General features: G+C 37.2%; 1 protein-coding gene across 2 annotated transcripts in view; it reads right to left on the bottom strand.

Annotated features, from left to right (window-relative positions):
* Positions 1 to 22,343, bottom strand: part of PARD3B (par-3 family cell polarity regulator beta) — a 995,632-nt gene that overhangs the window by 448,595 nt on the left and 524,694 nt on the right. For both annotated transcript variants that reach the window (XM_035007317.1, XM_035007318.1), the window contains exons 5-6: positions 14,769 to 14,857; positions 5,507 to 5,593 (exon numbers count right to left, since the gene is read on the bottom strand). In XM_035007317.1, coding sequence (XP_034863208.1) covers positions 5,507 to 5,593; positions 14,769 to 14,857 — 176 coding nt within the window. The remainder of the gene's footprint in view (positions 1 to 5,506; positions 5,594 to 14,768; positions 14,858 to 22,343) is intronic.

Here is a 22,343-nt window from a genome sequence, read left to right on the forward strand (position 1 = left end):
AGGTTTGAGTGGGTCCCGAGACAACCTAAAGCTTAATGATGGAAGAGGAGTAGACACTCACCAGAGTTTTTTGCAATCTTACTACCTGTTCCAGTAATTTGCATTTTAAGAAGCAAATACTTAAGCACAGATCATATCGCTGTTTAAAAGGCAGCTCCGTTCCATTTAGTTAGTGCCCCTGAATCAAGTACATGTGGGGCATTTCCAATGCTCAGGATGGAGGAATGGGAGATCTGGGGAGAAAGTGGGATGTACACTGGATCCAAAGAATGAGTAGGATTTGGATAGGAGGAGAGAGAGAATACACATGGGGGCAGGCTGAACTCTGTGTGTTTGTGTGGGGAGCTCACACTGGCTGGGGAAGCCAGAGCCACGCAGAGGGGCCTTGAACATGAGTTGCTGGACTTTATCTAATCAGACTAGAGCAGCATACCCACCACTCACTGCTTCTGAGGGAGACAGAGACATGATGGGGGCAGGGCGTGGGGAAGACCTGTCTGCAATTTCAACCAGTAAGACTCAAGATTCAGAGAGGACAGCCGGAGGCTCCTGGTACTTTGTGGCTGCCACTGAGAGTCAGGAGAGGGGGAGTTGAGAAAAAAGGCAGAAGAAGGAAGACTACAGCAATAATGAAATTCCTGGTGTGTGCATGTGATTCTGTTGCATTTTAGTAGTATTTACACCAAAAACTTTAGTAGTATCTATACCAAGAAATCAAACTTGTATATATATATATATATAATATATATATTTTAAAGATTTTATGTATTTATTTGACTCACACAGAGAGAGAAAGCACAAGCAGGGGGAGTGGCAGAGGGAGAAGCAGGCTTCCCGCTGAGCAGGGAGCCCAACGTGGGGTTTGATCCCAGGACCCTGGGACCATGACCTGAGCCGAAGGCAGACGCTTAACTCACTGAGCCACCCAGGCACCCCCAAACTTGTACATATTCTAGCTATTTCTCATATGAGAGATTTCCCTTCTTCTTGTGGCTTGTCAGGGGTCCTAGCTGTGCCCCCAGAATAAGACAGACAGATATGTCCTCCAAGAGGAACCTGCTGGGCGTGGGAGATACAGCCACCTCCTGCTCCTCAGCCTCTTGTTTTTCTGCTTTGTCATTCTTTTTTGCATACGGGCCTCCTACACTATCACACAGTCCCTTCGTATTAAATCTCTGATCCCAATAAAATATGAGAGCATTTTACAGGTGGATTACAGGGTCAGCCACGGAGAGAGGGCCGTCTCTAACGAAAGTGAGGAGAAAACCGTCTTCCTGTTTGGAGAAGCCACACAGTAGGGCCTCTGTCTCCAGGGCCCCTGTTCATTTAATGAGCCCCTGTCATCTGAAGATGGCAAGAGGAGGGGCACCTGCGGTGGTCTTCAGGTCTCTGCTCCGATGAATACAGTGTGCGGATGCGGGAGAGAGTGAGTCACGCCCCCTGTGGTAGGGAAGGCTCAGGGTCAGGGGCACGAGCATGTGGGGCAGTGTTCGGCTGCCTTGCCTATAAGAGGTTAGTAAATTGATCATATTCTGCTTGGAAGAGAAAAGGGGCCAAAGCTACTATTTGATAAAGGATCTGAGATTCAAATTAATATTTTTGAAATACTATTCCTACCTTAATCTCATAACGTAATACTAAAAATTGAGCTATTGGACATGCAAAAGAAGAAGAAGAAGAGGAGAAAGAAGAAATAGAACAAAATAGTGTTTCTTTCCTAAATTAAACAACTCTCTAATAGTTCACATTTTGGGTTTTTTTGTTACGGTGGATTCACAATAATATGATCCATTAGGAGGCTCACATGTGGTTATAAACTAGTTTATGTAAGCGATATTTTTTTAACAAGCATTCAAGTCTTCCTTTAATTTAATTCAGTACATCATCAGTCATGTAATGTTACTCCCTAGGATTTAATTTCACATTTTGGGAGATGAATTAATACTTTCAGGCCACTGGGTTGCAATTTAGCTGGCATATTACAGCTGGAGTATGCTATGTGAACCTCACTGATCTAAATAACCTAACTTTCCATGAAAAATTTATTGACAGAATAAGCTCAACTGTAAAACCCGTGTGTCAGAGGTAATTTTGGTAAAATGTAAAACTGACTGATTTTATTAGTTTGGTCCCTGGCAACAAACCACTCCTGCCTTCTCTATTCCATAAAGAGGGATGGATTCTCTCCAGTTTGATTTCATCCAGACCAGTATGAGAAGGCTCAGAAAAGAATCTCTCATTTTCCTCTCTGCCCCAGACTGGTGGGCTGTGGTAGTGGTCTCGTCTGGGACCAAGGCCCTAGGAGTTAAAGATTAATGCTGTTGAGGAATTACAGGCTCAGAGGAACCAGTTAATTCACGTTAATGAGCAGTGATAAGGGAGGCTGAAACCCACTGCCCCACAGAATTGCTTCTTTTTCTTCTAATAATCATGTAGACACTAACCCACCCACTCCTTGCCCCCTTCTGCTCTCCCATCACAGGCCTTGGCCATTCTACCAGCTTTGCATTTGTATCTAAACATCGCCTCTCCCTGCATTACGTGTCATTCCTCACCCATCCGTTCCTTCTTCTCTGTCATATTTAGCTGTCTTTACTAGGAAACTAAGGTATATTATGCTATCTTTATTGAAAAACAGTTAGATTTCATGCTTTTAATTCTAAAACAAAAGTACCTTAATTTTTTTTTTAAAGTCAATGATATAAAATTGCTTTTTACTTGCAGGAACTCAGTTTTTTGTATATTTGTTTTGTTTCTTACTGTGCAAGCCAAGGGGCCTCCATACAAGTGGCATTTAACACCCTATACTGTCGTACCTAATGAATCCACTGAAGCCTTAACTAGTACAGCAGCCACTATATTGTAGTCAGGGTGTTCTAACTGAGATTACATTTCCTATTCAACAACAGGTGTGGCAGTATTTTTCTAAAAAAAAAAAATATATATATATATATATATAAATTGGAGGCAGGAGTCAATTACAGTAGTCTTAGTAAAGAATTAAATGTAAATTCTAATTTAAAATAATGACACAAACCAATAAATGGAAGGAAATTAAGAACTAAGTATACCACTATGATCTTAACTCACCCCCCCAAGCCCCCGTGCTCACACACTGAAACCACATGGCGTTATGAAGTCAGACACTTGTCTGACACGCTCTCTACTCAGTTGCATCTAAACACATGGGTTGAGTTAAGTCTGCTGTTTCAGCCTGTACTCATTACTTCTTAACTTTTATTGGCTTATGTCTCCACTTCCATATTATTTTTATGTTTTTAAATTAAATTTCCTTTCTATAATACTAATGGATAGCAAAAAAAATTATACATCTATTTCATCACATTACTGAACAGCTGACCATGAACTTATAAAAATTCATTTCTGAACCAGGCTTCTTTGTTTTAGCCATAATATTAATAATACTGAAAATTTACACATTCATACGTTGTGTGCTTTACAAGGAGTTTTCACATTTTTAATGTCATTTAATCCCTACAAACTTGATGTGAAGTAGGTATTCACAAGAGGCAAGTTTAGGGGACTTGCTCAACGTTATAAAAGAGAACACTGAGATTCAAATCCAATTGTTCTGAATCCAAGTCTAACATTTTTTCTATTCTTCAAGGCTTATGCTAGAAATCAGAACCAGGAAGGAGAAGGGAAGAAATCAATACATTTTAGTGTGTTTCTCTCATTTGATGTAAGAGAAGGTGCTTTCTGGTCTACAGGGTCAGCTTGTTTTCCAAACTATTGAAAATGAAGTATGGCGACTGTCACATTGTACATTTCTTCATGTTTTGGAAATTGGGATGATCTTGTGTTCTATTCCGGCTTCATTAAACTAAAGGGCCTGGTAATTCAACCACTCTGGTATTTCACAAAGCTCTATCAGTACACTTCTGCCAAAAGCCATTAGAATTTCTCATGACAACTGGGTAAATACTCTTCCTGTCTATCAAAAACAACCTCAGCTTGTCCTGGGCCATAACCCATAACATTTATAAACACGCTTATTAACACATACAGGAAATGAAACAATAAGAGCCACTGGCTTTTCAGTTCATTTCTTTTTAGAGAACATTCATTCCAGCAAGAGCTTGGCATCAGATGTTATCTGTAAAAAAAAGGTGATGACTTTGCAATTACAGGTAGCAGATGGCTACCTGCTGAAAATGATGCCAACCAAAATATCATGACTAAATCTGCTCTTCCCGCTATGTGGCAGACTGAATTGAATAAATATTCTGAACCAGTAAATTAATACTATATAACCTTTGGGAGATTTTTGCTCTAGAAAGAGCAATGGAGTAAGGGGGATTGGATCTGGATTTTGTGTGACCTTGAAAAAAAAAAATCAATGGGCTTTTCTGGACTTTGATCTCTTAAGCTAAAATAAGGTATTCTGCCTGAAATTTTCAGTGATGCACTTAATATAAGAAAAATAAAGTTAGCAAATTAATTAAAATCATATCATGAGTGAGAAACTGATTTTAAGAAAAGCCCTTTTAAGATAGCGCTTTTCAGTATCAATCTAGTGCTGAAGGCAGTCATCTTATTGAGCAGTGACACAATATCTAATACGAGTTTTGTAAAGTTGTTATAATAGTACTAATGTTAACTCTCAGGCACAAACTTTAATTTCCAACAGTAAAACAACTTTTATATCCAGTTAGGTGGACATGAATTTCAAGAAATGCTGACATCTAAATTACCATTTGTCACTGTGGATTTAGCAATAAAATATCTTTAAAATTTTAAAAGGAGGTGGTATACTGTTTTTAATTGATTACCTTTTATTTTGGAAAAAAAAGCACAATGGTATTTTACTATTATAGTTAAAATCATGAAAACATATAGCTTCTGATAAAGCTACTTACAGTGCTAGAATATTTATTATCCTAAGTTCCATATACCTGAGCAGAGTCAGGAAATATCAGTTTGGATTACTATATTCACTTTTTGAAGTGTATTTTGGAACATTAAAAAATTCTGTTGTAATATTTGTCTAACAGTATGTTAAAATCCTTCTCAAGGATTCTGTTTACTACATGTCACTGACAAGAACACTTTAAGAAAATACTTCAGGGGCACCTGGGTGGCTCAGTCAGTTAAGTATCCAATTCTTGATTTCGGCTCAGCTCATGATCTCAGGGTCGTGAGATCGAGCCCCATGTCTGGCTCGCCACTCAATGGGGAATCTGTTTCCTCCTGCTCCTTCTCCTACTTTCCCTCCCCTGCTTGTTCTCTCTCTCTCAAATCTTTTTTTAAAAAATGACAATACTTCATAATTAATTATAAATGCAGAAATTGTGATTGATACTTTTGCTTTTCCACTAAATGACTTTGTTTCTAACACTTAAGTGGCCAACAGAAGTATATACTGAGGTGTCTGTCTGAATAACAGAGATACACATTTAATCCTCTCCTGAAATATGTTTGGGAAAATGAGCTGAAGTCAAGTTTTTCATTAGCATGAGCGTCTGATATAAAGAAAACATCTTACCTTCCACTCAGAGATGAAAAGAAGGGCACTACATGTATTCCCAAGGGGCCTCCTTCCCCAGAAATCTCCACTGTTCTTGTCATATCACTGGGGCAGAAAAAAGTAAGAGCACAAATAAGTCTCTGCTTAAAACAAAACAAAACAAAAAACAAAACCCTAAGATTATATCAACTACTGTAAATTCAACAGCAGAGATGAAATCAAATGAGTACATGATTTGCTGGTATGTTCACAAGATCCAGGAAATAAAATGTTTAAAAGACTGATTTCTTATTTTTTTTTTCCCCAGAAGTGAAACAAATGGAAATAACGACCCACAAAAATAACTTCCTACTTAACTTAATCTGCATAAATCAACATATTTAAAAGGATATATACAAAAATGAAATTTCTCCCCATTGAGACACACTTGACAATTACTGTGCAGATGATAAAATACATGGAACTAAGCTTAACTATGCTTAAGCATAAAGTAGGCTTCCCCCCGCTCAGAACAGAAAAATTGAAATAAAATATGTATTTGTTAGAAAAAGCACAGAATTACATTTTACAACAGTGAAGCCCCAGTTGGTAATACATATGGGCATGTTCGGAGCATTATAAATCAGAACTCAGACTTGCCTTTCAATAAGGCATCGGTTGTATACAATGGAACAATTCTAAATTTTCACCTCCTCTTTTTTTTAGAGGTAGAAAAAGAAGTAAAGCCTGGAGAAAATGTATTACAGAAAGAAATAGAAAGCCTGACCTGCCTAACCTACTCCAGATTAAGGAAAGGATGAGCTAGAAACATTAATGGATAGTGTGTATGACTGAAATATACAAGATATTGGGAAACTTTGAGTAATAAAGAGTGGAACTAACAAGTTTTTATAAAGATGAAAAATAATTACCATGAACAATTATTGGCTCCTTTAAATCCCACAGAGAGAAAATAAAATTGCCAGAAGAAAAATGATAAAGTTGAAGCAAACATCCCTGTTATGGAAATTGTAAGCAGGTCTCTATTATTTCCTATTTACATGAAAATGACCTGAAACTAGATGTCAAATTAAGAGCTACAGCTGCTACAAATGCTTTTCTGTTCCAAATTGAAAACAGTAAAATTTTGGCTCCTTGCTAGAAAGTTGAGAAGAGCATAAGAAAGCAAAATGCCTGATGAATTCACTCTGCGTGTAGTACTCTCTGAATTATCAGCAATCTAAAATAAATACATCAAATATATTCTCATCAGTGGACTGGGCTTATTTTTAATGTGTTTTCATTGCAAACTTATTATCATTAAGAACTGTAAAAAAGAGCATGTCAGTTTCTAACATTTGTAAACTATGATGGAATTTCAAATCTGATAATAAATTTCAAATGAGTTTTGCTCAGATATTGCTGATATATTTAAAACTTGTTCAGTCAAGCAGGTTATATCAGACGCCTGGGGTAAAAAAGTCTGAAATAAAACAGATCTTAGAGTGATAATATCACGGGATAAAATAGATTCTTCTTGACACTTTCTGTGTGAGAATACAGATATTATATGAATATATACATTAAATACTATAGATAGTTATGCATTATACATCCTGAATATAAACTGTCTGATGGGTGGAGAAAGTTTTATAGCTCTTAATGGACCACAAAGCAATAATTTTTATATAATAACAGATTTATAGTACATTCGTAGCTATTTGAGAAAGACTAAACCCAGAGCATTACATTCTAGGGTTACGGTACTGTTTTAAAGACTTTTAAAAACAAAGATGAAAATCTTGTTTAATCATTAAAACTTTGTTATCTCTACCTTTACAATGTATTTTTATAGTTTTACACTTAGAGCATAACACAAATCTTTCCTAATAAATGTATTAAATATCCACATGCTGATAGATAGCACTCATACGTATTATACAGAGGATTTTGGAAGATAAGTGTTTAGTATAGAGTTCAAGATTTCAGCTTAAGAATTTTTAGGATGGCTTTATGGAATTTTTTTTTGTCTATTTTGCAAATATTTCTTTACCCAACTCAAAACCTTTCCTGTAAAACATAATAAATTCTATGTATTATACAGATACATACTCTTTAGGAACTATCAATCTTTTATTTTTACACTCACTTAATGAAGTAAATCTTATAATTTGTTAAAGCAATCAATCTTGTTTCAAAACACTACGACCTTTCTTGGGGATGCAGTTTAAAGGTTCATTTATACTTTATAAGATTCTCTTTTTCAAGACCTCAGAATAAACTATGAATAAGTCAGTCAGAGAAAGACAAGTATCATATGATCTCACTGATATGAGGAATTCTTAATATCAGGAAACAAACTGAGGGTTGCTGGAGTGGTGGGGGTGGGAGGGATGGGGTGGCTGGGTGATGGACATTGGGGAGGGTATGTGCTATGGTGAGCGCTGTGAATTGTGTAAGACTGATGAATCACAGACCTGTACCTCTGAAACAAATAATACATTATATGGTAAAAAAAAATAAAAAGAAAAAAGAAGAAGAAGAAGAAGATAGTAGAAAGGGAAAAATGAAGGGGGGGGAATCAGAGGGGGGACGAACCATGAGAGACTATGGACTCTGAGAAACAAAGTGAGGGTTTTAGAGGATGGGTTAGCCCGGTGATGGGTATTAAGGAGGGCACATATTGAATGGAGCACTGGGTGTTATACGCAAACAATGAATCATGGAACACTACATGAAAAACTAATGCTGTAATGTATGGTGACTAACATAACATAATAAAATTTAAAAAAAGAATAAACTCTTATGCTATCTATATACATGGCAGTCACAATTCTTTGGCTAGAAAGACATGTGACAAATGCTAAATTACTATCATAAAAATATTATCCCAGAAAAAAAGCGTAAAAGATTTTTGATTTTGTAGATTATAACATGTAGGCAGTTATAGAGAAATAAATCTATTTAATATAGACAAACACTACAGAATTTTTCTTTATAAAGATTTTATTTATTTATTTGACAGAGAGACACAGTGAGAGAGGGAACACAAGCAGGGGGAGTGGGAGAGGGAGAAGCAGACCTCCCACGGAGCAGGGAGCTCGATGCGGGGCTCGATCCCAGGACTGTGGGATCATGACCTGAGCCGAAGGCAGACGCTTAACGACTGAGCCACCCAGGCGCCCCCAAATATTACAAGTTTTATACAGGCTATGTTTTACCATGTTCTTTATAAAATGTTATTCATTATTTCAAGACGGAAAGAAAAGCTTTTGAAAAAGGAAACCTCATAGACTGTATATTTTTACTTATTTTAAAAGGGGGGGGAGAACTTTTACATTCCATATACCTGATGGAATTCTGTAGAAATCTCTGTATGTATATATATATATATATACACATCCTTCATGAAAGATAAACACAACAAGTAGTGTTGGACACAATCATTTGAATACGTACAAAGTGAGATTTTACTAAGATGTGGAAATACACTATGAATGCCATTTGTTTAGTCCAAGTGCAGAGTAAGTTTCAGCGACCAGTGAGCAGGCTATGCACACATTAATTTATGTTTTGGAGGCAGACTGAGAATGGAAAATTTAGAGAAGCGGGTGGAGAGGATATTCTAGCAGTGGAAAGAAAAAGGGATCGGCAGCTACTTGTGAAAAACAGACAAAAAGTGAAATGTGGGGTAAAGGGAAAATACTTTAACTACACAAAGAAAAGCTGAAAGTGTTACTAAGATCAAAACAGCTGACTTTATACAACGGGAAAACCAAAGCGGACAGTCACAGAACATTAGGTCCAACAGTACTACTCAAGCTAATGTCCTAAGATGCAACTGACAACACTGATTCAAGTAATTCCTGGGACCAGCTGCTACCTATCTAAGATTTTAGACAAAACTCGGGGTGAAGGTACAGAATAAAACGTTAAAAGTGAGCTTGTCATGAACAGCTACTCTGCAGGAACTCCATGGCCAAGTGCTTCATTTGGCTCCATCCAGAAGAAACACATGAAGCCTGAGGGACAGAATATAAGAGCTGCAGACAGCTGCAGGTCCAATTCCTCACACGAGGCAAATGGACAGCATTTTTAACATTGAGATTATTAAACTCAGTCACAAGCTCCTCATTTAGGGTAAGAGACAGAGGACTCAGGGCAGGTTGGTGGAGGACATCTCGTTTCGGAAGAAAATCATGATTAACTTATGAAATTAGAGAAACAGTGTATCTTAGCGGTGCCTTTGAGTCAGATATCTGAATAATCATTTAAATGAAGACCAAAAGTATTAGTTTCCTTATTTGGACAATGGGGAAATTAAGATAAATTCCTAATAGAACTGTTGGTTTAAAAACAATTAGAGGACATAACATGTACATCATACATACAATATCTGGTGTATACAAAAGGTTCAATAACTATCAGCTATTAGGATTATTAGAACTTTTTGAGGGAAAGAGTTTATGGATTAAAAGGAAATCATCTCAAACTTTCCATTTTTTTTCTCAACTGATTTCCTCAGTGAGACTTTTAAAAATATCCTCAAGTCCTGTAGGGTTGAGGAACATGTTTTCTTCATGATTAGACGGCTGCCGTAGAGAAGCTGATGGGTAATAAATGGAGAGAAGGTTTTAGCTGGGGGTCTTCAGGCATTAATGCACAGGTCTGTCATATGGAACAGTGTGAGAGATGGACTGACTAGAGACCTCCCAGAAGAGTTTATTGATGGCATGGAAGTATGCTTGATTGTGAGGTCTTGTTGATGCAAATATACTGAGTAAAAACCTAACAAAAAACCTGTTATTGATGGTGGTGGGATTCATTTAATATACCTGAATTCAATGTATATTAATTGAGTAGTTCCAATGAGGAAGTTCTACAAGGAAAACACAGAGGCCAATGTCTGAGGAGTTCTCAATCTAGAGGGGAAGTTAAGACAGGTAACAGAGAATAATACAAAGCAATGGGATGGCAGTAGTAATCGTAGTATATTTTCAGTGATTATAAGCTATTATTTAGGAGGCAGTGTGTTAATGGCCTTCTAGCATTATACCATGAATTCTTACCAGAAGTATAGAGTAAACATATCAGACCCATTTTACGGATGAGTAAACTGATACTTAGGAAGGTGAAATAAATCGCCAAACCTCACACCATTTCTACAAGGTAAGGTCAGGACTCACATTCGAATTTATTGTATTCTAGAGCAGGAGTTTTAAGATACTTTCACAGGAGTTTCAAGGTAGAGGCACTTTCTGATGAGGCTCAGAAGAAATTAGTACAGGATCAGGAAGGAAAGCTGGGATCAGGAAAATCTTCCTGAAGGAGGATTTTAGATGGAAGTGAGAAGGGCAAATGGAGGGGTGCCTGGGTGGCTCAGTCATTAAGCATCTGCCTTCGGCTCAGATCATGGTCCCAGAGTCCTGGGGTCGAGCCTGGCATCAGGCTCCCTGCTCAGTGGGAAGCCCACTTCTCCCTCTCCCACTCCCCCTGCTTGTGTTCCCTCTCTCTCTGTCTCTCTGTCAAATAAATAAATAAAATCTTAAAAAAAAAGAACAGCAAATGGATCTTCAATCAGAAAAAGTAGGAGAGGGGACAGAGGGGCAAGCAGATGAAAGAACACAGTCTGCACTGAGAGACACTGAACCAGGATGGTTTGTGGACACACAGACTGGCTGTGATATTAAAGAAAGAGGCTAGTGAGCAGGGAGAAAGGAAGGGAAAGATGGGGAGATACTGAGAAGAGAAGGTTGAACCATCAGCTTGAGATCAAATCTCAGAGTGATACGTCAAATTCCACACTGAAGAAAAAAAGCACTTAGTTTTGTAGAAAATGGAGTCATTAAAGGTGTTGGCACTAAGGAGTGGGGTGATAAATGCTGTGGTTTAGAAATATTTATCTGGCAGTGATATGTGGGATTGATTAGAAAAGAGTAAGACAAGATAGAGATTGGTCCCTGAGACAGGAATTCGTAAATTATTGCAATAATTGGAGAGGTAATAGGGCTTTAGCAATAATTACAGGAATAAAACATGAATACCTGGGGAAAGGTTTAAGGGATTTTTTTTTTTGACATGGACTCTCCCAATAGTTTGCCAAATGAATGGCTATCAGAGGCAAAAAAAAATAAAACTTGATGGCCATTATAAGCATGGGAGAAGAGGTAAGTATGGAGAAGGCCAATTTGGAGATGTGTCAAGGAATAGGCTGAGGTCAGGAATGAAGTTGAACTTAGGGATGAGGTGAAGGTCTTTTGCCTGTACTGCTTGCTGTTGAAACAGAAGCTGTAGAGCACCTGGCTGGCTCAGACAGTTAAGCGTCCAACTCTTGATTTCAGCTTAAGTCATGATCTCAGGGTTGTGAGATCAAGCCCCGCATGGGGCTCCACGCTGGGAGTGGAGCCTGCTTAAGATTATCCCTCTCCCTCTACCCCTCTTTGCCCCCACCTTCAAGAAAGAAAGAAAGAAAGGGGGGAGAGAGGAAGGGAGGGAGGGAGGGAGGAAGGAAGGAAGAAAGAGAAGCTTAAAGTGTAGTTAAAAAAAAAAACAAAACACCCAATAGAAACCTTTTGCTTCATCATCTTAAGATCAAGGTAAATTGAGTAGTGCTTCATAAGAGATACATATTGTAAGACTATTTGGAGAACCTCCTCTTATGGTTATTTTTCTTTAAATAAAAATGTGTTAATACTGGGTAAGCAGCTAATAGGTATGCTTATGATTTATGGAGCAATGTGTTTTAACCATTCACTGAACAAATATGCTGCTCGTATATCTGTATGACATGTCAGGAATCCTTTGGAGGATTCATAGTCTTATATGGGAGAATGATAGTTACAATAAACTGTGGTATGTGTACTAATCATAACTGCAGTAGCAACTAATATTTATCCAACCATTCATTTAGTATTGTGCTAAGTGCAACTGCCTGTGATAAATCTCATTTAATCTTCACAATAATCTGTGTGATCATGATACCCATTTTCCATATTAAAAAAATTAAAGAGGTTAAATAATTAGTCTATGGTTACATAGGTAGTGTTCAAACCGAGGATTTAACAAAATTCAATTGGAATGAAAGAATGGTTTGTTGAACGCTGTGGTTTAAGAAATTTTTACCTAGCAGCGATACATGAGATCAGTTAGGATAAAGAGATTGATAGTCAAGAGAAGAGACAGTAGGTTACTATAATAGTCTGAGAAGTAATGAAGGCTTGAAAAAATGACTATGGGGATTAAAATACAGGAATAAGTTTCAAAACATTTTGAGATGGACTCTGCAAATAATGTGCTGAGCTTCTATGCCACCTACATCGAAGTGAGCCCAAAGTCATATTCTTGGGCCAAGCTCTGTGGGATAGCATGCCTTCCCTGCCCCAGGAGAATGATGACCACATAACTCAGCCCTAAGTGGCTTCCTAATTTCTCTTCATTTGTTTCTTCATTACCCCATGCCAGCTAGAACCCATTTCTTTTCCTGGAATTGTAATCGCCAAGCTTCCTGCTGCTGGCTATGCATGCTATGCTCTTAAGATCCTTCTCATCCCCCCTGTACCCAAGAGCCTGCAAGTGCTGGGAGTCTGCACTTACTCTACTTTCTGAACTTGGCCTCAACCTGATTTCAGCTAATTTCTCCAAACTGGTGCTCACTATATGAAGTTCCTTAGCATGAAATAAAATACCAAAGGATAAAGGAAGGTGTACACAACAGATAACACTGGAGTCGAAGGATTTGGAGACAAGAGTAGTGGATGCAGATTGGGTCTCTACAAGTTACTTAATTGCTCTGAATTGCAATTTATTAGCCTATTAAATGTGATGATAAAACTCTTGCAGAAATTATACATGTACACACATATATTTTAATTAAAATTTTTTTAATTCCTATACTCCATTCCTCTCAATTCTTTGTATCTGGAGAAAGTTTAGTTCATTTGTTCATGTAGCCATAAATCAAACAATGGTTCACTCAATGATGTCTATCCACAGAACATTTAGCCAAGATGCCAGCAAACTTTTCAAAAAGCTAACACTGAAAAAAATGAAATTAAAGGCAAACAGAAGAAGAGTATATGTTCATTATGCCTACCTCCAAAAATAATCTTATCAAGCTTCTAAAAAGACAGTGCCCAGAAGGTTTTCTTGACCAAATTTTTAATATTGTGCATCTCATTCATCAGAGCAATAGAATCTAAATAGAGCACCTATATCATGTGGCTATAAATTGTGTGAGGGAAGTCCACACAGTAAATCAATGTGGTAAAGGATGATCACATATTTTTTTAAAAAGCTGATTCTATGCAAAATGTGTGGCAACTGTTAGTAATTGGACTGAATGAAAAGAATATGTTGAGTAAAGAAATGAATGGATGACCATCAACCTTAGAAGCATCACCTCTGAGTGCTGAAGCCAACAATCTATTAAACATGGAATTACTTTTCTAGTGCAAAATTTGAAGCAACTTAGAAAAAATGATGGTAAGAGTGGTGGTGGTGGTGGTGGTGGTGGTATCATCATCATCATCACACATCACCATCATCTCGATGAGGACAATACAGTGGTAGCCAATGGCAGCAACCATCCCCATGACTTACTCTGGCCCAGGCACTGTTCAAAGTGCTTTACATACATGAATTCATTTAATCTTCATACCAACCCTCTGAAGAAGGGTTTACCACTATTTCTGTTGTACAGACCAGAAACTAAGGCAAAGAGAGATGAATAACTTACCTAAGCTCATAGAACTAGCAAGCAGCCAAACTAGGAATGGAACCTGTGTAGTAGCTAAGGCAGAACTGGAAATTAGTGCAGAACAAAGTAAGTATTACAGAAAATGAGAGCAAATGACTTAATATAATGAGTTACTTACATTAAAACCATGAAAAATCCTAGGTGATAGACTGGATTCATTTTATGTACATTGAGTAAAATATTGCAAGATGGTTAAAACAGAATGCAGAGAAATATTCAAAGAGCTAATGTCAAAGTAGAACAGTCAACCACAATGAACTCTGAAAATTCACTTTAAACTGTTGTTCAAAGAGAAAAAAAGCAATTAAGAAATCCAGGTTGCAGAAGAGTTGAAAGACTTGGAGGCTCATTTATATATGTTGTCAGGAAATTCTTCTATCAAAAAAGAAAATAAAAGAGTGACTAATTAATTTTAGAACTGGGACAGGTTTCACTCCATTCTTCTACCTATCCTGACCTTCCCTATAAAATAAAAACAACTACAAACTATTAAAGAAACATTATCCTGTAATAACTAAAATAGTCTTATTCACATAAAGAGAATACCTCAATGCATCCTTGGTTTTTGGCGACGTCAGTGGTTCTGTCTGTACACCATTCATAACTTCTCCATCTTCTAAGTTCTGTGTGGAATCCTGTAGTCAAACAAACCCATAAGCATGTGGATGCTATGCATATCGAACTGAGAATTTGAATAAAATGTCTCAACGTGAAACAGCAAGTGGTTTTACTCTCGATATATATAGTATGCTCCAATTTCTTTGAAGACTGGAAACAGGTGTTAATCTTTTCAGTGCTTTCAATGTTCTCTTCTCTCCTGTTTGGCTTCTGAAATACTCAAATGGGCCATTTACACAAGGCAATATGTTAAGAGCTTTGGAATACATCATTTAGCTTCCTGCTATTCAACCATAAGCTTTTGGGACTGAGTGTTTTAAATCAGCAAGGAAAGGGGGTACCAAAGGGAAGGTGCCACTGACAGGTGGTGATGTATTAACTTTAATGTACTGTACTTGCTTGCACCCCGTGGTGACACTAAAAACATAAAGAAAGCAAAATCCATGAAAAAAAAAAAAAGGTTGCCTGGCAAGGTCATTCCTTTCAGAAGTGTAACAGGACTAGGGCGGGAAAAGAAATCTGGAGGTCTTACTCTGTCATAAGACTTTCATTCTGAGAATGATCTTCAGCAGAGGGAAACTAAAATTAACCATTTAATTTCTAAAATGGTAGGCACTCTTCCACTACAGAGAGCTAAGAGGGCCAGAGGAGGCAAGCACTCCAAGACAGTGGCCACGTTGAGTTGGATGTTACATAGAATGGGTTCTATAAAGCAAGCTTGATTTAGAATCTCATTTGTAAGGCATCAGATTTCTGGTAGGCTTTGGAACTGCACTTGAACAGAGGGATTCTGCAGATATACTACTCTTCAGAAGCAAAGTCATAAACCGTGTTACTTGTGGACTCAGGTTTCATCAAGTCAACAAACCACATGGAAAAAGACCCATTGTCAAGCACCACACCTGTAAACAGAGCATCCATGGATCTAAAAGCATTATTTCAACAACAAAAAAAGACAATACATCAGTTAAGAGGTGGGGCATAAAGGAATTAGGTTAATATCTTGAAGAAAACAAGGCACTGGACTCACAATTCAAGCAGTTTGCCAGTGTGAAATGATTTTAAAAATGTATTTCACTTTTAGACGGAGTAGCAACATTTCACATAGGGGTTCTGGCTTTTGTGAGGGACTTGGTCTACACTTGATTTCTTTTTCTAAAAGTTTGTTTTCACCCTTCCAGAGGGGATAAAGAAAGGGAAGAAGATCTAAAAGGTCAAAGAATATGTTTTAGTTTAAGGCACCAAATCTTAAAAGATGAATGTCTTTGAAAGCTTTTAAACATCCCTACTATTATGAAGGACTTGATCTATGCTTACAGAGAAAAGAGACAGGGCTGGGCAGCTTACAAAAATACTTAGGTAGGTAATTTAACAAAATACTTGAACTCATGACTAGTGCCCATGTCAGAACATTTGCACGTTCTTCCCTGTCTCTCTTACACAAGAGGGAGTTCTAGGAAGGGTAAGGGCATGTCTAGGGCATGTCTAGTCCTCTATTAAGTACCCAACACACAGAGCTCACTGAGGGGATGTTAATGAATGCACGAGCAGAATGGCATTGTATTAGCTTCCTAATGCTGTGTAATAAATTACCCCCAAATTACATGGATTAAAAAAGCCTATTGTCTCTCAGAGTTTCTGTGAGTCAAATATTTACAAGTAGCTTACACGGGCGAGTTCTGGGGTAGAATCTCTCATGAGGTAGCAACATATCAAGATGTCAACAGGGCAGCAACTTCAATCAGAGGCATGACTGGGGCTTTAAGACCCACTATTTTATTTTTCTTATAAAAATTTTATTACGATATAATTCACATAACATTAAATTTGCCCTTTTAAAAAGTACAATTCAGTCTATTTTAGTTGATCTACAGAATTTTGCAATCATCAGCACTATCTAATTTTAGAACAATTTCAAAATCTCAAAAAGAGACCCCCACACCCATTAGCCATCACTCCTATTCTGCCTGCCCACCCCCACACCCCTGCTGGCAATCATTAATTTACTTTTTGTCTCTAAGAATTTACCTATCATGAACATTTTATACAAACGGAATCACAAGATACGTGGCTGTTATCACTGAGTACGAGGTTCTCAAGGCTCATTCATGTTGTAGGCTCATTCATGTTGTAGTATATATCAGTAGTTCATGCATTTTAGGGCTAAATAATATTCCCTCATATGGATAGACCACATTTTGTTTACCTATTCATCACTTGACAGGCACTTGGGTTTTTTCCACTTTTTCTGATTATAAATAATGTTGCTACAAACATTTGAAATAATGTTCAATTGTGAGATAAATGCTGCTAAGAAGGACAAGTTCTTGTGGGCATTTATGTCTTCATTTCTCTTTGAGATCTACGTAGGGGTGCTGGGCCATATGGGAACTCTGTGTAACATTTTGAGGAACTGCTATAGTATTTCCATAGTGTTGCACGATTTTACATTCCCATCAGCAATATATGAAGGTATGAATTTCTCTGAATCCTCGCCTTATTGCACTTTTAATTTTCCTTTTTTTAAAATTTTAGCCATCATGGTGTGTGTGAAGTGGTTTTCTTTTTGCATATCCCCAATGACTAAGGATTTGAATTTCTCTAATGACTAATGATGCTGAATATCTTCTCATGTGATTACTGGACACTTGCAGATCTTCTTTGAAGAAATATCTAATTATTTTTTTTATTATTGAATTGTAAGAGTTCCTTAAATATTCGGTATACAGATTCTTTAGATACATGATTTGCAAATATTTCCTCCCTTTCTGTGGGAGACACTTCTTGAAATTTCTCCACATGCCCTTTGAAGCGCAAAAGTTCTTAATTTTAATGAAGCTCAATTTATTTTTTTTCTTTTGTTGTTAGTGCTTTCTGGTGTTGTATCAAAGAAACATTGCCTAATACATGGTCACAAAGATTTACTCCTATATTCTTCTAAATGCTTTATAAGGTTAGCTCTTATATTTAGACATATAACTATTTTGAGTTAGTGTTTGTACATAGTATTACCATTTGTCATAAAGATAATTCTTTCCCCAATGAGTTGTCTTAACACCCTTATCAAAACTCAACTGAACAAAAATGTAAGGGTTCATTTCTGGACTCTCAACTGTATTCCACTTATCTACATACTTATCCTTATGCCAGTACTGCCCAGTCTTGAGTATTTAGTTTTGTACTAAGTTTTGAAATCAGGAAGTGCAAATTCTCCACATTTGTTCTCTTCTAAGTTTGTTTTGTCTCTTCTGAGTCCCTTGCATTTTCAAACAAATTTTAGAATCAGAACATCAAGTTCTGCAAGAAGAAAAAAAAAAAAGCCAGCCGGATTTTGGTAAGAATCACTTGAATTGGACATCAGCTTAGAGAGTATTAGCAGCCTAACAATATAAAGGCTTTGCATCCATGAACAGTTAACAGTGGCTATCAGTTGAATTAAATATTCTTTTTGGTTCTGTAATTCTTCATGGATATATGTCCTCAGAATGTCAAAGAAAAAACTGGGATATATATTATAAAGTGTTAACTATTTTTGCCTCTTTGCTTCCTACTCCAAGTGGAATTTTCTTGCTGATCCCTTGCTAAGATAAGAAAATAGCACACTTTCTGGTTCAAATCAACATTCTACAAGGTTAAAATAACTTTTTTCTAGTTCCAGTTAGATGGTAAGTAAAAGTTCTATTTATGTCAACAACATACTTAATGCTCTAAGTATATGGAAACGTCAATTAGAATTTGAAAGCAATATTGGGCCAATTGCAATGTGAATCTCTGCTCAAGGATAATTCTGAACTGACTACGGTTTTATAGCAATCATGTCAATAACGACAGACTTAAAAAAGAACACACACGTTCACAGACTTCTCTGAGACAAGAGTCCCACTATTTTAAAAGGAGCATTGAAAAGTCTTTGCTTCGCCATAGTTATCAAAAAGGGCAGTGGCTAGAGTTTATCATCTCAACTAATGGGCAGTGTGTGTCACTTGCCAAAATCATTCCTATATATTGCAACAACAGAATTCTCTGCTATTCTCTAGAGACGGGGCAGGCAGACAGATGCTCAAGGCATCCTGCAAGGACGCAAAGCCAATTCCAAATTGACTTCAACAACACGGGAGCAGTGCAGTGCTTCCAGACTTAGAAACAACAGCAACTTCTTTCTTGACAGGGTCCATAAAATCACTTTTTCCAAAAATTACAAGATACCTGACAAGCAATAATTTAGGGGCGCTTAGGCTTTTCCTTCACTAAATAACATGGTGAAGAGTCATGAAATCACACGTATCTAAAAATGAATTTTTCCCCCCCTCATAGCTTATTTAAGTAACTTTGAGAACAATCTATGAAATCTGACTTTTTAGTTGGGAAGTAAAGGGGCAAAAATAATCTGACGATGAAGAGCTAGAGGTACAAACAAATGATGTGGAACAGACACGATATTTCTTCAACTTTAGACTTGAGAAATATTCATTACACGATTTCAAGTCCCCAAAGTTGCCTCTAAAAAAGTCAACGGTCTGGGAAGCTCTATGCTTAATTGTATTAATAAAACTATTATAATTTCTATTTTTACTGTTAACTTAAAATAGCCAGATGCGATCCACTGCCTCAAATATGAGGATCTAGAGCAACTTCAAAATTTTCTTTTGTCTCCGCCTTTTGCCCAGATTACAATTCTTTGCTCTCTGGTAAAGTTCAGCAGGAGGTGGTGTCTGGCCAACCCAGGAGAGGCCTTGAAGAAGCTTGTCCTGTATCTTTTATCGGAGCAGGGAACATATCATATGTGGCTCTCACAACAGACAAGTTTAATTACTACAATTTTGAAAAAGTGAACATTTTTAGCAACACTTTCAGGATCACGGGAGCATTTCTGACAGCCAGAATGAGTTGGATTTAAACATCACTGCACTATTTTTAGCCTGAAAATCAACACTTACATAAATATTCCCAAACCAATTAGCGGCAGCTGGAAAGTAAAGGTGTTTACATTTAGTTAGCACTAGCGCTAACAACTCCAAGGGCTCACGGGCCGCAGGAAAGGGGCGCAGCACTGAGCAAGGCACTCCTCCCCAGGGTGATCACGGTGTTGGCACCAGGCTATCATTTCATATTCCAGTTGGTATAAGTCACTGATTTCATACAGGAGAGCATATTTGTCACGTAGCCTCATTAAGTTATACATCTCCAAATAAACTTAACGCTCTTGATAAAACTTTTTTGGAAGAAAATGCTACCCGAATTCTCGTCGCTTTTCCCGAGCCGACTACAGCTCTAAAACAATACTAAAAACAGTTTTATAGCTCTGTTTTTCATCTCTCATATGAGAACTAAAATAGATGTCCCGTTATCAACAGATGTCTTTCACGTATAGGTGAAGATATACGGCTTTGAGGTTTTCCCCCTCAGTGCTCTTCACTTGCCCACAAAATTTTAACTGCAATTGAGTGATGTTTCAAAGCTCAGGTGCATATTATAACAATATTTGCATTCTAAACAGCCAACTGTAAGTTTCTTTTGAAATTGCACACGAGTTTTAGAATGAGAGTAATAAAAAAATTATACAGAGAAGATTTGAACGTCAGGTTACGTGCCTGATGCTCATACATAAACATAATGTAAATTTTAAAATTAAAATTCCGGGCATAATTTCAGAATCTTTGTTTTTACATCTTAGAACAAGAATATCTGTGCTAAGTAAAAACAAGTTGTATTTGATAAGCACACATATGAAATGATCATGCATTTTGGTAGTCAGGCACTGTCATACAAGCTTGACCTAATATATATTCTTCGTGCCTTGGGCAACACTTTACCATGGGAAATCATGGCTGCATAGATACCACCTCAAAAGGTTTCAGTTCTAGCAATTTAACATGCCCATAATTTATTTTATTTTTTTCATATTTTTATTTATAAATATATATTAGATTGTATGTCCATATGTCTAGAAATTGGCAAGAAAATTGGAGATTTGAAAAGTGCTGAATTTCAAGTTTCTTAAGAATAAGGACAATTTTAAGAGATTCTCAAATTTTAGCATGCATCAGAATCACCTGGAGCCTTGTGAAACAGATCGACAGGGCCCGGCCGAGGTTCTGATGCAGTAGATCTAGGGTAAGCCCTGTGAATTTGCATTTCTAACAAGCTCCTGCTGCTTCTAGTCAAAGAACCACACTTTGAGAAACACTGCCCTATAGTAACTACTGCAGATCTTCAGAAATTGTTAACAATTTTTTTTTATTTTATTTACCCATTTGACAGAGAGAGACACAGCGAGAGAGGGAACACAAACAGGGAGAGTGGGAGAGGGAGAAGCAAGCTCCTCGCGGAGCAGGGAGCCCGATGCAGGGCTCGATCCCAGGACCCTGGGATCATGACCTGAGCCAAAGGCAGACGCCTAACGACGGAGCCACCCAGCGCCCCATAAATTGTTAACGATATTGATTAAGCACTGGAAATAATGGTGCTGATGAGCTAGTCCACTCACTTTATAGCTAAGAAAACTGAGACCCAGAACGGTGAGGTGATTAGCCATTTTTACTTATTGTGACAGCAACAAATCCAGAATCCAGGATTCCTGATTTTTGGTTCAGTGCTCTTTTCTGAGTATCATAGTAACAGCTACTGACTTAATGAATGCTGACCTTATCATTCATTTTATCGATCCTGTTTTCTTTCAGTGACATTAACAAAAACTCTAATAATGTCTTGAGTATATTTTCTTTCTTTCTAAGATCTCAAAATATTTCATATATAACTAGATGCATATTCATGAAAATCCTAAATAATTTCTTGGCATTCCTATTTTAATTTTATGCATGGACATATCCCAAAACAAAAAGGTTAATGTCTTGTCCAAGGTGAAATGAAGGGTCAAAGAAAGAATGAAAATTACTTAGGATCTATGTCTCCTGAGATTAGGTCTGCATGCAAGCATGTTAAATATATTTACATTATAATGTCTCTCAGTTACGGATTTTATGCAAATAGAATAAAGGAGCAACATCCTATCATGAAACTTTAAAAGAAATGATTTACATGGAAATCTATCAAGTGTTTCATTATTCTGAAGATTGAGCTCTAATAATTCTATTTTTTTAAATAAAAAGTTACTTTGGCAGAATACAATTAATTAGATCATAAATAGTAAGTCCTCAAACCTTGGCTATGAGGTGTTCGTGCGCATATACACACACACTGCTAAGCCACAAGTTAAGTTACTGGAATAGATATGGGGTAAGACTGGACTGGATTTAAATAATTCTGGACTTTGTAAAATACACAAGTCAGAAATCTTCCAGTGGACTGTCTCCCAGAGACTGCACAGTTCACCCCCACTGACAACACAGTGGGCTGTACCTTCTCTTCATCTGGTCTGTGTCCAAGAGATATTGCATGGTTTTAATAGGTTTTAATAAAAATAAATTTTAAAGGGGGAAACTAAGTTACGGTAGTAAAATTAAGCTCTGGTCTAAGACAAAGGAGAAAGGTTCCTTTGCTTTG

This window comes from Mirounga leonina, unplaced genomic scaffold (assembly GCF_011800145.1).
Source record: "Mirounga leonina isolate KUSES-001 unplaced genomic scaffold, KU_Mleo_1.0 Mir_151, whole genome shotgun sequence".
Classification (NCBI taxonomy): domain Eukaryota; kingdom Metazoa; phylum Chordata; class Mammalia; order Carnivora; family Phocidae; genus Mirounga; species Mirounga leonina.